Consider the following 12,678-nt stretch of genomic DNA (forward strand, 5'->3'; position numbering starts at 1 on the left):
GTATCTTTCTTCATGTTTCATGTACTTGTGGCTTGTTGAGCCTCTTGGATTTGTGGGCTTATAGTTTTCATTAATTTTGGAAAATTTTGGACTATATTTCTTTAAACTTTTTTTTTGTTGTTGTTTTTCAATCCCTTCCCAGAACTCTAATTACCTGTAAATAGGCCGCTTGAAGTTGTTTTACAGGTCACCACTGCTCTGGTCAGCTTTTTAAATTCTCTTTTCTTTTTGTGTTTCTATGGCTATGTCTTTAAATTCTCTGTTTTTTTTTCTGCAATGTCTAATCTGTTAATCCCATCTGGCATTTTTTTTAGAATCTCCTATGTTATAATTTTTATCTCTAAAAGTTTAACTTAGGTCTTTTTAATTTATATCTTCCATGTCTCAACTTCACCTTTTGTGCATAAAAAACATAGTTACAACAATTGCTGTGATGGCATTGTTTACTGATTCTAACATCTGCATCAGTTCTGTGTCAGTTTCCACTAGGTGATTTGTCTCCTCATTATGGGTCACACTTTCCTGAGTCTCTGTGTGGCTGGTAATCTTTGATGGATGCTAGGCAGTGTTAACTTTATCTTACTGGGTGTTGACTATTTGTATTCCTATAAATATTCTTGAACTTTGTTCTGGGATGCAACCAAGTTACTTGGAAGTTTGATCCTTTTGAGTTTTGCTTTTGATCCTTTTGGGGTTGGGTATGGTGGCTTATGGCTGTAATCCTAGCATTTGGGGAGGCCAAGGCAGAAGTATCACTTGAAGCCAGAAGTTCAAGATCAGTTCGGGCAACATAGTGAGACCCCAGTCTCTACAAAAAAAAATTTAGAAAAGAAATTAGCTGGGTGTGGTGGCATGTACCTATAGTCCCAGCTACTTGGGAGGCTGAGGCAGGAGGATTGCTTAAGCCTAGGAGTTTGAGGCTATAGTGAGCTATGATTGTGCCACTGTACTCCAGTCTGGGTAACAGAGTGAGACTTTGTCTCTATTAAAAAAAACTTTGTTGGGAAAGACCAAAGTAATGTGGGGTAATTATTCCCTACTATTGAGGCAAGACCCTTCTGTGTGTTCTGCCTAGCGTCCTGTGGATCTTTAGGTTTTCCAGGAGGGAGAAGGCAGTGTTCCTGGCCCTGTGTAAGTGCCGGACACTTTGCCCTCTTTTCCTTTTGGTTCTTTCCCTGACCATGGATAGTTTCCTCCCACACATGCACAAAGGGGTACCCTCTGAAATCTCCTGGAGTTCTCTCTCTGTGCAGCTCTTTCTTTTCTGATACTCTGTGCTGCAAACTTTCTCTGCCTTGATCTGTCTGGACTCTCCGTCCTGTCATCTCAATTCAGAGAGTTCATTGGGCTCCTCCTGGGCTCTCCCTGAAGGCAGTGAGCTAGGGCAGTCGTGGGGCTTATCTTGTTTGTCTCTCAAGGATCACTATCCTTGGTTACCCAATGTTTTGTGTCTTGCATAGTATTAATTTATGTATTTTTTCTTGTTTTTTGATTATTGAAGGTGGCAGGGTAAATCTAGTCCCTATTCTGGAAGTCCCTGTCTTTATTTTCTGGGCGTCCCTGTCTTTATTTTCTGACTCCACATACCCTCAGGCCTGCTAAACTGTGGTCTTTGGTGTATGAGCTTTCCTGCCACCTTAGCCTTGCTCATAGTATTCTCGCTGCCTGGAGTGCCCCTCCTCTCCATGTCCATCGGTTCTATCTTCCTTTAGACACAGGAAATATGCTGATTTTTCCATGGAGCTTTTCTAGGTCACTTGGTTGACATTAATTTGTTCTTACTTCTAATCTCTCACAGCAATCTGTGCCTCTATTTTATATATCTTTCTTTGCCCTCTATATTAATTCATCAATTTGTGTATGCATTTATTCAAAAACAGCAGTAGGTTTTTGAGCACTGACCACTATGTGTCCAAAAGTGCTGGGAACAAATGAAGCAAAAATGGAGGACTGTTTCCTGCACTTATGGAGATTACAGCCTAGTGGGGTCAACAGGTAAATGATTAACTATAGCAAAATGATGTCATGGTTTGTGCAGGACATAGGAAGAGGTAATCAATTCCATCAAGCACGGGGTGAGGGCATGTTTATGGAGGCGTCACAGAAGGAATTATGTTTATCTTGAGTCTGGAAAGATCACCAGTTACCCAACAACATGACATATTCCAGAATTCAAGTTTTTCAGTGTGGCAGTAATGTAGATTCCATTCCTCTCCTTCTCCCTTTTCTTCCCCAATCTCTTTCCTTCCCTGTTTCATTTCAGTGGTTCGCATCTGAGGGCAATTTGCCCCCTTTCCCCCACCTCAGGGATATTTGGCAATATTTAGAGATGACATTTTTGGTTGTCACCACTTGGGGGATGCTATTAGAATCTAGTGGTAGAAGCCAGGAATGCTGCTAAACATCCTATGATGCATGGGACAGACAGACAGACAGACACACACACACACACACACACACACACACACACACACCCCTCCCCTACATACAAATAGTTCTCCAGTACCAAATGTCAATAGTGCCAAAGTTAGGAGACCTGACTTGCATTCAACAAATACTTATTAAGCACCCATTATGTCCTAAGTATTTTTCTAGATGCTAGGGAGATGTAGCTGGGAATAATTTCTGAAGCTTATATTTTAGAGAACGAGAAGAGAGACAGACAAACTATCAGAAAATGTATAGCATAGAAATGGCGATGAGGGTCATTAAGAAAAGTGAAGCAGAGAAAGAAGGCAAAGAGTGTTGGGAGGCGGTTACTTTTTTTTTTTTTTTTTTTTTTGGGAGACAGCGTCTCACTCTGTCGCCCAGGCTGGAGTGCAGTGGCATGATCCCAGCTTACTGCAACCTCCGCCTCCCAGGTTCAAGCAATTCTCCTGCCTCAGCCTCCCGAGTAGCTGGGACTACAGGCATGCGCCACCATGCCCAGGTAATTTTGTATATTTAGTAGAGACAGGGTTTCACCAGGCTGATCTCGAATTCCCGACCTCAGGTGATCCGCCCACCTCGGCCTCCCAAAGTGCTGCGCCCGGCCCCGGGTTACCATTTTTTAAATTGGATGGCCAGGGAAGATGCCACTGAAAAGATGACATCAAATAGGTAAAAGAGCAAGCCATGTGTGTGTCCTGGGGAAAAACATTACAGTAGAGGGAACAGTGTGTGTAGAGGCACTGAGGCAGAAGCATGACAGGGATGCTCTGGAAATAGCAAGGCCGTCCGTATGCTCGGAACGGAGAGATCCCAATGCTGAATCAATCCAGCTCTGGAAGAGATTTCCCTCCTGTCTCCTCTGTCCCATTCTCTCTGTCTTAGAGCGTATCTGGCTTGACTCTAGAATGCCCCACACATTCCGCCACATAGTTTAAAGGTGCATGAGAGGAGACAGGGACAGAATCTTTGTGGTTTCATGTTTCTGACACCCAAGAGTTAGACTCCCTTTTGTGATGAGACAGTGTGGGTTTCACAGTATCAGTCTATGAACCAACAAGAGGTTCTCCTAACGTCCTTGATGTGCTACTGAGGAATCGGGGAAAGAAGGGAATGAGATATGTTCATCTTCCTCTTTCTCTCTTCCAGTTAAAAAGGCAAGAGCTTGGCTGGGCACAGTGGCTCAGGCCTGTAATCTCAGCACTTTGGGAGGCTGAGGCGGGCGGATCACGAGGTCAGGAGATCGAGACCATCCTGGCTAACACGGTGAAACCCCGTCTCTACTAAAAATACAAAAAAATTAGCCGGGCATGGTGGTGGGCGCCTGTAGTCCCAGCTACTTGGGAGGCTGAGGCAGGAGAATGGTGTGAACCCGCGAGGCGGAGCTTGCAGTGAGCCGAGATTGCGCAACTCACTGCACTCCAGCCTGGGCGACAGAGCAAGACTCCAGCTCAAAAAAAAAAAAAAAGAAAGAAAAAGAAAGAAAAAGAAAAAAATAAAGCAAAAGCTTGGTGTTAGCAGTTTGATAAAAAAAAAAATATTGTAGCATGTGCAAGGCTGAGCACCGTGCTGGGCTCATACTGTCTAATAACTTACTCTTTTGGTTGACTGAGTATTGTTCAAGGTCTTTACCCTAGGGGGAAATATGTGATTTTTATGTGATCCCTAGCTGCTTTACGTACATTCTCTCCTTTAATCTTCACAACAGCCCTGTGGGGATGTATACTATTGTTATCTCCATTTTACAGATGAAGAATTTATGTAACTTGATCATGGACTCCACCTACTAAGTTGGGGAAAGCTGGATTTGAACCCTGGTCTGTCAAAATCCAAAGGCCATGTTATTAACCACTGCATTATTTTTTAAATCATGAACTTTGATGTTTACTTTGTAAAATCAAAGCATGCTGAAACTTCACAAAATACTTTGGCAAGGACCAACCTAAATTCCAAAGTAATGATCCTGCTCTCCTAAGCTAAGCTTTAGATGTTTGAAATGACAAACAAAAAATCAATGGCACTGGGACTTGTGTTACTCTCCATAGAATCCTTATAAGCCAAAGTGGGTGAAGATGAGGTATGGAGCATGGTATTTGAACCCCAAGTTGTGGAAAAAGCAAAGAGCAGATGAGCCTCTGGTTGACCCTGAGGTCTCACATAAAGCTCAAGAGGAGAATTTTAAAAAGGAGCTGCAGGAACAGGTATGTATTTATACTGAGATTTGATCTTCTGAGCTTAAGGTGATCACAGTGCATCTGCCACCCTCATACTGAACCAGACTCTGTGGTGTAATACAAAGGCTCCTGAAAGCCCTCCACCTTGCATATTGAATTCAGCAAGGAGAAAGCTAAGTAATGTTATGGAGAATGTGTAATAAGCAAAACTTGGAATCTCCTGGCTTTGTGGTAGACATGACATCTCTAAAGATTGGACAGCTACTCATGCTATTCCACCATTCTTGGAACAATTTATTCCAAGGATAATTGTTCAAAGGGTGGTGTGACTTGGTAGGACCACCTCAGTGCCCAGAATAGATGTGATGTCATGAGTTATCTTTGGGTAACAAAATGTGAAGCTTGTTTCCTGTCAGCTATGGGTGAATGTCAAAAAATTCAAAATTTCAACCAGGAAATTTGTTTCAGGCAATTCATTCGAGTTGCAGGATCTGTCTGAGAGGAAAGGGACAAAGGTTAAGCACTGTTTGATATTGCAAAGCAACAAACACTCGCAACAAGGATGTGCTCTAATTTTACTACAGATAAACTCTGCCTGCTCATTTCTTGTGTAAAAGTAGCTAATGGAAAGAAGATACTCATTATGGCCCTGGAAATTTGGAAATATTGATGCAACACTTGCATAGTACTCTAATGAGGATATTTGCAAACCTCTTCTCTTTTTCAACAGACCCCAAACTTCTCCTAGATAACAGATGTGAAAACACTTTGAGAAAGTAAAATACAATACGAATTAGACTTACTATTCTTTAGTAATCACTCATCAATTGTCTTCTTCAGATTGGAAAGCTAAGACAGGAAGGATGGTCATTTTAATCTTTTCCAGTACTGAATATAAATTCTTATTTTCAGGTGTGAGGTATGATACAAATTTATGAGCACCCCATGTTTATATAAGTCTCAAAATTATGTAAATAATGTTTGGCAGAATTTCTTAGTATGGTTTTTGGAAAGCCTAAGTTTATGTGAATTTAATATATAACATAAAGCTATTCCAGTTGCACTTTTATTATAAAAGGTAACATCATTTTCTCAAATTAAATATTTAAAAAGAAAAACAGCTACAAACTTTTGCTTTAAGGTGTCTAGAGTTCTGTTTAAAAACATATTCTTAATGACTAATTCTTAAAGACTTCAAAAGTTTTACAAAACATATTTCATTTTGATGATAAATGCTATAAAGATGTTTGCAAAATGGTTACAGTGAGCTAATAAAGTAGCATTATTTAAATATAATTGATATAACTCATATGTAAAAGATTGTTTATCAGGCAGTTTAGACACAGAGAGGATTCATAACAATGGAATTGTTCTACAATAATTTTTATAAATCACACCTTTTTAATACCTGAGGAATGATTTACCTTATTGACTATAGGTGGTACCACTAGGCTGTGGCACCCCAGTTTACAAGACACAGGCACTATGGGATACTGGTAAGAGACGGTAACTATGACAACATGACTGTCTTTCTGGGAACTCATGAGTTTTGACTATTCTTGATAGATTTGGTTTGGAAGGTGAAATGATCTTAAAGTACTGAATTGCAATTATGTAAACTTATGCATCCAATTTTTAAATTAAAATAAATGTAAAGAAAAACTAAAAAGATGCACAAATATTGCAGATGTTTTGATTGTCATGTCCTTTGAAGTTAAGATCTACGATTTGTGGACATACTGTTAATCTTAACTAGGTTAGATTCCAGACATCATAGGTCAATAATTGTCTAATTGCTAAAATGTGTTGCCCATCCTTAATATGGGGATAAGGAAAAGGGTAGGGGAAGGAGAGAAAGCTGGATGTCTTTAAAAGCCTTCATATTCATCAACTCATGAACATTACACACATATTCAAAAACAAGAAGAATGTGGGTTAACATGAGATACTTTATAAAGAGCTAAATGCTTTTAATGAGAACAAATATGAAATCAAGCTTCTGATGGCTGACACTTTTCTTTAAATGTGGGTACTCTTTTAGGAGGAGTTACTTGCAGACCTTCATGGAACAGTTGCCTTTAAGGATTTCATTCTAAGCAGGGGCTACAGGATGCCACATGTGAGTAAAGGGTCCTTTCAGAAGGCCCTGCTGAGGGGCTTCATGGCTCACAGTTGTTGATGGGAAGAGGTTATGACCCTGACAAACCCAAATAGTTCTCTTACAGGCACATACCAAGACAGGCCCCTGGAAGAAAGGGCATGCTTTTCCCCAGACGGGGACTCAGAGATAGGATATGGCATTTTGCCCTTTTTATTCTGCCTGTTTGGTTTCTGCTACTGTCAGAGATACTATTTCCCTGCTGATCTTTGACTCATCTTCCTTGGATTTGGCCTCAATAGGAGGTCTATGTGCAGGGCATGGGCCTTGCAAATTCCAGCTGTTACTCAACACCCTGAATTCTCTAGGATGTTTTCAAGTCTCCTTTACATCATGGTCTAAGGACAAAGAGCTGTGGCTTGGGTTAGGACAAAATAGCGTTGGGATTTGCAATTTTATCATTGCACTATTAGCTCTGCCTCAAGTGGAAACAGGCTAAGGCAAAAGTTCACTTCCTGGGGGGCCTGGCTGGTGTCTTCTGTCTTTTTTTCCTTTCTTCATTTCTGCCTCCTGGTTTCCCCTCACTAACTTGTAAAGCTGGCCCCAGCATCTCCACACAATGTGGTCCCCCTTTGGACAATCACTTGTAACAGGGGTGGGGTGGGAGGTTGGCAGAAGGGAACATGGAGCGGGAGGGCCTGCTGCCTCGAGCAGTGTGCCCAGATCAGTCCTGTCACTGCAGCAGGAGACAAGATAGGCATCTGGGGCTGAAGTCATAGCTGATAATGTCAAGCATTTGTCTACTGTCCTCTGTGTGCACGTACCTTGGGGTCTTTAGGGGACAGTGCAACTGAGTTGGTCAGAAGTTCCTGGAAATGGGAGATTTGATTTCTGTTTTTCCAAGAGTGATAGAACTAACAATAGCTGATACTGCTAGCAAATAAATGTAGGATCAAGTTCAGAATCAGACTGGTTTCAAAGTTACATCAGGCAAGTCTAGAGCATGAGATGGAGATTTGAGATTGGGAAACTTCATTATAGAACTGGTTTGGAGGAACTCCTTTAGCTTTGAACATCAATACTAGGTCTGCTAGATATATTTAATATACTTATACAAATAACTGCCTAATCTGTATATAAGGTTTGCATAACTATATTTACATATAATATATAATATATAAAATATGCATATATAGCTTTAATATTACATAATTATGTGTTTACATGTCCATATTAGATATGTAAAGATGTACTTCTGTGGTATATGTGTGTGTATATAGAAATCCTTATTTGCTGTTGATATCATTGTGGCTCATTTTTGTATCTTAACATTTTTAGTGGCAAAACACACTTATTTTTTTCATTTTGATGTGTCCCCTATTGATTTAATCCATACTGTCGATGAACATTTAGTTCAGTTTTGGGCAAAAGGAAGCATGCCTGACACACTGGCTATCGCGGGATCTGGCCAGCAGCCCGCAATACAGTAGGGCTCTCTCTTTGTTCCCAGGTGGATCGGCAGGTTGAGAAATAATAGACATATACAAGATAGTGAAAGCTGGGGCCAGGGGTGTCACCGCCTTCTGGTCCCACGGTGCCAACAAGGCACTGGATATACCAGCATTTATTATTAAGTTTAGTGAGGGCAGGGGTAGGTTAGCGAGGGATTTAGGGTCATTTGATTGTGAGGCGAGATGGTCACATGGGGATGAAGTAATTCTTTAACATAACATTTGTATGTAGAAGTACAGTACATTTGTATATAGAAGTACAGTATACAGAGATAAGAATTTACAATATAGTGTGTGCGTCAGTAATTTCTAACAGAGCCTTAAAACAGAAACACAATCTTTCCATAACCTATGATTAGCAAGATATTAATCAGCAGTAACAATTGCCACAAAAGCTGGTTACAAACAATCCACAGAAACAGGACGTGAAGCTGGACAACCGGTTAGACCAAAAATTCTCAGAAGGGAGTATGCCTTAACCCTAAAGAGGCCTAGAAGAGCCATGGCAAGATGAGGGCATTTATAGCCTATCTTATCCATATGGACAGGTGCTCCTGATGCGTCCGTTTATAGGCTCTCCACAAGGGTCGCATTCCATTCCCAGAGCTATGAACATCTGCTTTTCTGGGATAGGAATATTGGTGATGTGAAACCTCCCTGACTGCACGTCCATTCATAGGCTTTCTGCAGGGGGAAGCACATCACGTGCTGTTGGATCGTTCTGGCAGTCCAACCTGGCATTGTCTACACAATCCTGCATGCAATTTTGTATTTACAATAATCAGGAGCATTTCATCTTTTATTCCATAGCAATAGTTTCAGGGGGTCTCCCTACATCTGGCTATCCTCTTTTCAGTCACATTGACTAGAGAAATGATGCCCCTGGTCACAACAGAGTCCTCTGAGAACACCTGTCACTCAAAACCCTACAATATTTTGTCCCTTTATTCTTACATCCCATATTCTTATTTTATCAATAAGATTTCTACTGAAAGAGAGAAGGGACTCTATCACAGGGAATAAGATATATATGCATATACACACACAGAGTATATAAATATATGTGTGTGTATATGTGTGTGTGTATACACAGTTATTATTTACTTAAACCTATATGTGAACATTCATTCTTTTTTTTAACCTCCTGTGTACATTCACATATGTTATGTGAACATATGCACTTACCTACACATTCCAGTATCTGCTGCTGGATTATCTACTTGATGCATCACCTACAGCCTCATTCCCTCTGCTGCACAGATGGATCCCAAGCCTTAGTAGCAGGGATGAGCAGCACAAGGCTATGTTGAGCTGGGCTGGGCCAGACTTGGGCACAGAACAAGTGTGAATTCCATCTGAGTGTTTCTGATACTGTGTGACTACCTTCCAAAGACCAACATCTATCATGGTCAGATTATTAACATGTGATTTTGCATAGTGTAGGGATATATATTAGAGTGTGAAATTTTGAGTTAGGTATGGTAGTGGTTGTGGGGAGGACTGTACTGTACAAGTTTTGTTTGTCAATCTAATGAAAGTTCTCTCATTTTTTTTTAGTTCCTTGAGAATATGTATATCAGGAAGGAATGTAAACGTGCATGTAATAAGACTCCTATAAAATGAACTCAAGCATAGAAGAATCGTAGGAGAATGATTAGGCAGATTTTATTACTACATACTTGGCTATTTCTCTGTCTCCTTTTAAAGATTAAACAGAATTTATGATGAGTGTCCCACTGTGGATGTTCAACTTTGACTTGGCAACATCTGCAAATGTAATACCTGATGGTTATAAACATTTCTCAATGGATTTCTGCTTCAGTTAATCAACATTTTGTATACTTTATCACCCATGAGATCAATATTCACATGTAATCTCATATTTTTGTAGCATGTGAATATTATATAGGTATATCAACTATTTGTAAAAATAAATAAAGGCATAAATAAAAACAGAATTACTCGATTGCCTTTTTCCCAGGTTTTTCCCCTGGTATTGAATGAGTACCTCCTTTCCTCTTCCTTTACATATTATTTTCTTTCATTTTGAATTAAATTTACCGAGATATTTTTTCCTTTTGTCAGCATTGCCATGGGTGGATATGGTCTGTTTGGCCCCGCTAAATCTTATGTTGCAGCTTGATCCCCAGTGTTGGAGGTGGGGGCTGGTTTGAGATGTTTGAGTCATGGGGGTGGATCCCTCATGAATGGCTTGGTGCCATTCTCACAGGAGTGAGTGAATTCTCACTCTTAGTTCCTGTGAGAACTGGTTGTTGTAAAGAGCCTGGCTCCTCCTCCTCTCTCTTGCTTGTTCTCTCACCATGTGATGTCTGCACATGCTAGCTCCCCTTTGCCTTGTGCCACGAGTGGAAGAATCCTGAAGCCCTCACCAGAAGCAGATGCTGGCACCATGCTTCTTGTACACCCTGTAGAACTATGAGCCAAATACATTTCTTTTCTTAAAAATTACCCGGCCTCAGGTATTCCTTTGTAGCAACACAAATGGACTAAGACAGGAATGTTAGTGTTGATAATAAATGTGTATCTATAACATAAGGTCATAGGTCAGAAGGTTTAATGGAAACTCAAGATGACATGTATTTTAATTACCTTTTAAAAATTATATTTTATTTTAAAATGTTAATACTGTCTGGGTGTGACCACTCACTCCTGTAATCCCAGTGCTTTGGGAGGTCAAGTCAGGAGGATGGCTTGAATCTAGTAGTTCAAGGCTGCAGTGAGCTATAATCATGCCAGTGCCCTTCAGCCTAGGTGACAGAGTGAGATCCTGTCTCTAAAAAAAAGTTAATGCTCATATTAGGAAAATCAGAAAACATAGACTAGCAAAAAGAACATAGAAAATACTAATTCTTCCTATAGAGTCAGCAATAACTGCTCTTTGCTCATTGGAATGTATCCTAGATTTTTTTCTATGAAACATATAGGGAATAATTTAATCAAAAAAGGGTTTATTGAAAGGAAATTATTTATTAAAAACATATTCTGTCCACAGAGTATCTTTTTTTTAACTTTTACTTTAAGTTCTGGGATACATGTGCAGAATGTTCAGGTTTGTTACATAGGTATACATGTGTCATGGTGGTTTGCTGCACCTATCAACCTGTCATCTAGGTTTTAAGCCCTGCATGCATTAGGTATTTGTCCTAATGCCCTCCCTCCTCTTGCCCTCCACCCTCCAGCAGGCCCCAGTGTATGATGTTCCCCTCCCTGTGTCCGTGTGTTCTCATTGTTCAACTCCCACTTATGAGTGAGAACATGTGGTGTTTGGTTTTCTGTTCCTGTGTTAGTTTGCTGAGGATGATGGTTTCCAGCTTCATCCATGTCCCTGCAAAGGATGTGAACTCATTCTTTTTTATGGCTGCGTAGTATATGTGCCACATTTTCTTTAATCCAGTCTATCATTGATGGGCATTTGGGTTGGTTCCAAGTCTTTGCTATTGTAAATAGTGTTTCAATAAACATACGTGTGCTAGAATGATTTATAATCCTTTGGGTATATACCCAGTAATGGGATGGCTGGGTCAAATGAAACTTCTGGTTCTAGATCCCTGAGGAATCACCACACTGTCTTCCACAATGGTTGAACTAATTTACACTCCCATCAACAGTGTAAAAGCATTCCTATTTCTCCACATCCTCTCCGGCATCTGTTGTTTCCAGACTTTTTAATGATCGCCATTCTAACTGGCATGAGATGGTATCTCATTGTGGTTTTGATTTGCATTTCTGTAATGACCAGTGATGATGAGCTTTTTTTCATATGTTTGTTGGCCACATAAATGTTTTCTTTTGAGAAGTGTCTGATCATATCCTATACCCACTTTTTGATGGGGTTGTTTGTGTTTTATTTTGTAAATTTAAGTTCCTTGTAGATTCTGGATATTAGGCCTTTGTCAGATGGATAGATTGCAAAAATTTTCTCCCATTCTGTAGGTTACCTGTTCATGCTGATGACAGTTTCCTTTGCTGAGCAGAAGCTCTTTAGTTTAATTAGATCCCATTTGTCAATTTTGGCTTTTGTTGCAATTGCTTTTGGTGTTTCAGTCATGAAGTCTTAGCCCATGCCTATGTCCTGAATGGTGTTGCCTAGGTTTTCTTCTAGAGTTTTTATGGTTTTAGATTTTATGTTTAAGTCTTTAATCCATCTTGAGTTAATTTTTGTATAAGGTGTAAAGAAGAGGTCCAGTTTATGTTTTCTGCATATGGCTAACACATTTTCCTAGCACCGTTTATTAAACAGGGAGTCCTTTCCCCATTGCTTGTTTTTGTCAGGTTTGTCAAAGATCAGGTGGTTGTAGATGTGTGGTATTATATCTGAGGCCTCTGTCCTATTCCATTGGTCTATCTATCTTTTTGGTACCAGTACCACGCTGTTTTGTTTACTGTAGCCTTGAAGTATAGTTTGAAGTCAGGTAGCATGATCCCTCCAGCTTTGTTCTTTTTGCTT

The 12,678-nt window shown here is 40.1% G+C and overlaps 1 protein-coding gene across 1 annotated transcript in view; it reads left to right on the top strand.

Moving 5' to 3' along the window:
• Nucleotides 1-5,121, top strand: part of LOC100600701 (protein FAM47E) — a 28,211-nt gene extending 23,090 nt beyond the window's left edge. Inside the window, exon 6 of the mRNA XM_030819018.1 lies at nucleotides 4,473-5,121. Within this exon, the coding sequence (XP_030674878.1) occupies nucleotides 4,473-4,652 (180 nt within the window). The 3' untranslated portion in view covers nucleotides 4,653-5,121. The remainder of the gene's footprint in view (nucleotides 1-4,472) is intronic.
• The last annotated feature ends 7,557 nt before the right edge of the window (nucleotides 5,122-12,678 follow it).

Source organism: Nomascus leucogenys, chromosome 9, assembly GCF_006542625.1.
Source record: "Nomascus leucogenys isolate Asia chromosome 9, Asia_NLE_v1, whole genome shotgun sequence".
NCBI lineage: Eukaryota > Metazoa > Chordata > Mammalia > Primates > Hylobatidae > Nomascus > Nomascus leucogenys.